Here is a 3,732-nt window from a genome sequence, read left to right as displayed (position 1 = left end):
CCTTCCACCACGCATCCTTGCTCCTCTTCTTCCTCCTCTTGGCTGTTGACCCTGTTCGTTTCCTGGTCCATCCATTATTGGAAAATTGCAACTCTGTGTTGTTGTCTGTCTATATATGCTTGCCAATTGATTCTTCATGAGATGCACCTTTGAGCAATTTAGACAACTGGTTGATTGTTGGTTGAACTAACACTTTACATTCCTTCATGAGTGAGGGTTAATTTCACCTGCACGATTCAGCAATTTACGTTTTTTGTACAAAAGGTCTAATAGAAATGTGTAAAACTATGCTTGACAGTTTATGACAAATAGTTCAACAATTTTGCATGTAATGGCTTATGCAAGGAACTAATGCCTAGATGTTTTGAGGGGTAAGACTATTCAACAGAGAACCATCTACTATATTTTGATCAACATGACATGAGCAATTGAAAATGTGGAAAAAAGCTGACACTTGTACATTATCAATTGCAATATGTACAAAAGCAATTGCAATTTGTTCAAAGGAATAAGAAATTGCTTTAATGATGTGCACAAGTGACTAGATGATTTGGAATTTGTACAAGTAGTATCAAGAATTGCACTTTTGATCTAAGAAATGCACCAAAGCGACTGAGAAAAACTGTAATTGGGAAGAACAGGCTCTTGGTAATGACTGGAGCAGAATCAGTGGAATGGTATCAAATACATCAAATACATGGTTTCCAGGTGTTTGATGCCAGTCCATTTGCGCCGTTCCGGACATTATGAGCCGTCCTCCCCTCAGCAGCCTCCTGTGGTGTAGACCAATACAACCTTTATTCCCTCCCTTCTAGCCCTACACACAGACACATTGTTTCCACACCCATGGGTGCTACTGCACATAGGAAATGATTACACAACTTCTATTGAAAGAAGTCTGAACCAGAGCACCAAATGTTTAACTCTCTCTCTCTCCGTCCCTTCCTCCTTCTCTCCTCCAGGGTTGAAGGGAGGAGGCCCCTCAGCAGGAGGGGGTGTTCCTGGGGGCCCTAATTTCAGCTACTCCTTCCAGGGCGACCCCCACGCCATCTTCGCTGAGTTTTTCGGGGGCCGGAGCCCCTTCGACCAGTTCTTCCCCCGAAACGGCGGGGGCCCAGACGGGGACAACATGGACACTGACGATCTCTTCGCCCGTTTCGGGATGGGGGGCGGCGGCATGGGGGGGTTCCCCCGTTCCTTCAGCACAGGGATGGGGGGAGGGATGGGGGGGCAGATGGTTGAGAAGCACCAGGACCCACCCATGCTCCACGACCTCAGGGTGACCTTAGAAGAGGTTGGTTGATTGATTGATTGACTTATTTTATTTGACAACAAAAAATATCCATGTACACACAGTACATACATTTTAAAAGTTGTCTAGGATAACACAATAAAGGCAATAACTCATTTCCATTGTGATCCTTAAAAGGTGTTCTCGGGTTGCACTAAGAGAATGAAGATATCCCACAAGCGGCTGAACGCAGACAGACGGACCACCCGGACGGAGGACAAGATCCTGGAGGTGGAGATAAAGAAGGGCTGGAAGGAGGGGACGAAGATCACCTTCCCTAAAGAGGGGGATGAGACGCCCACTAACATCCCGGCAGACGTGGTGTTCGTGGTCAAGGATAAGCCCCACCCAGTGTTCCGGCGAGAAGGCTCTGACATCGTTTACCCCGCCAAGGTCTCCCTCAGAGAGGTAAGGCAGAATGATTGGAACTTTTAACTAAACTATACTAAATATACTTTGTTTTTATACGTTGCTCTCCAAGTGCTCGCTAAAACAAATTGATAGTACTTAGAATGACAATCATTCTTGAACCTACAGACAACTGTTTGTATGTAGACTAGAGTGATGAAGCGTAACATCTCTCTCTCCCCTCTCCCCCCTCTCTCTCCCCTCTATCTTCTCTCTCTCTCTCTCTCTCTCTCTCTCAGGCTCTGTGCGGCTGCACGGTCAACGCCCCCACGCTGGACGGCAGGACAGTAACCGTGACGACCGGGGACGTGGTGCGTCCGGGGATGAAACGACGTATCACGGGGGAGGGGCTTCCTCACCCCAAGCGGCCCGATCGCCGCGGTGACCTGCTGGTGGAGTACGAGGTGGTGTTTCCGGAGAGACTGAGTCAGAGTGCCAAGGAGACCATCGCGCAGGTGCTTCCACCCTAGTCCTGATACCTATGAACTATGAACTTCTTAAGGACAAAATGGACGGCCGACGAACAGTGAAAAGCAACAAGTGGCTGTCCGCCCTATCGCCTCTGACCAAAGAACAACGACCGCCACCATTTTCTGGACAGGGGCCACCTGATCCTAGATCAGCATTCCTGCACTCTAGAGCCAGAGACCATCAAATAAATGTGGTTCTTTAGCATCCTTTAGTATGAGCCTCTTTAGCTTTACTTGAAAATGGCCATGTACAGGCTAGAGGCATTGGTTTGTTAGCAGTGGTTCTCAAACCTCTCCTCTGGGACCCAGAGGAGAGGTTTGAAATACCTATTTTGGGGGATTAGATTTGTATTTCTTGGTGGCATTTCTTTGCAAATGGCATCTCTTCGTGTATCTATTCTAGGGGTTTAGGTATCATGGGTGGTTTTCATGGTTTTGGTTATTGGATTCTGATCAAATCAATAGAACGTATTGGCACTGATCAATACCCATAGTCTGATAATACCCATAGTCAATAGCCGTAGTCCCCACTGGTCCCCATGACAACCAGAGGATGTTCAGGAGCACTGAACTGTTGTCAGTGGTTTAGAACAGAAACAATGCTACTTGAATGCATGGAAATATAATCTATAGAACGGACCTTCCCATTCAAGTCAACGATGATTCTATTTCTATGCTTGAATTTTCTTTACTTTTCCAAGATGCCTACAATAGTAATAACAATAATAGGGTGGGGGGAAATGTGAGTGAGAGGTGTGTGTGTGTGTGTGTGTGTGTGTGTGTGTTTTTGCAGCTAGTGTGTATGAGTTAGCTAGCTAGGTGAACCTTTTTGTACAGAAATTCATGGAATGTATGACTTGCTGTAGGATCTGGGCTTTGTATTGTGCAACTGTTGGATTGCGCACTATCATGATATAGGATATCTTAGTATAGGATGTTAGCACAGTAACCATAGGAGATATAGGGTTTCATGTTATACCCATAGCACTCCTCTTTACTCAATATTACACAGAAAATCCACCTGTTGTTGCTGCAGAAAGTGAGAACTGTCCAAAAACTGCTTTTAAACTGTTTATTGAGCAAAAATATCAACTTTTCCTTTAAATTGTCTATGCGAAATGTTTCACATTTTATTGACATGAATGTAACCAAAGCACTTGTCCTCATCAGGTTTTAGCCACGTCTTAATGAAATAAAACCCTTTCCTAACTGTCCATTCAGGGAACAATTGATAAGACTAGACCTCTTCCCCCTCTTCTTTCATTCCCCCTCTCCTTCCCCCTCTTCTTTCATTCCCCCTCTCCTTCCCCCTCTTCTTTCATTCCCCCTCTCCTTCCCCCTCTTCTTTCATTCCCCCTCTCCTTCCCCCTCTTATTTCATTCCCCCCTCTCCTTCCCCCTCTTCTTTCATTCCCCCTCTCCTTCCCCCTCTTCTTTCATTCCCCCTCTCCTTCCCCCTCTTCTTTCATTCCCCCTCTCCTTCCCCCCTCTTCTTTCATTCCCCCTCTCCTTCCCCCTCTTCTTTCATTCCCCCTCTCCTTCCCCCTCTTCTTTCATTCCCCCT

General features: G+C 46.1%; 1 protein-coding gene across 1 annotated transcript; it reads left to right on the top strand.

The window, feature by feature from the left end:
• Window positions 1-784: 784 nt before the first annotated feature.
• On the top strand, window positions 785-3,383 carry LOC121553942 (dnaJ homolog subfamily B member 1; the record flags this gene model as incomplete). Its single annotated transcript, XM_045214355.1, has 3 exons — window positions 785-1,294; window positions 1,430-1,699; window positions 1,939-3,383. Coding segments are annotated over 3 exons (1,011 nt in total), but the record flags the coding sequence as incomplete, so codon positions are not given.
• Between the last annotated feature and the right edge of the window lie 349 nt (window positions 3,384-3,732).

The sequence above is a fragment of the Coregonus clupeaformis genome, unplaced genomic scaffold, assembly GCF_020615455.1.
Source record: "Coregonus clupeaformis isolate EN_2021a unplaced genomic scaffold, ASM2061545v1 scaf0241, whole genome shotgun sequence".
NCBI classification, from domain to species: Eukaryota; Metazoa; Chordata; class Actinopteri; order Salmoniformes; family Salmonidae; genus Coregonus; species Coregonus clupeaformis.
Note: the sequence above shows the minus strand (reverse complement) of the source record. Positions and strands in the feature narration are given on the sequence as shown.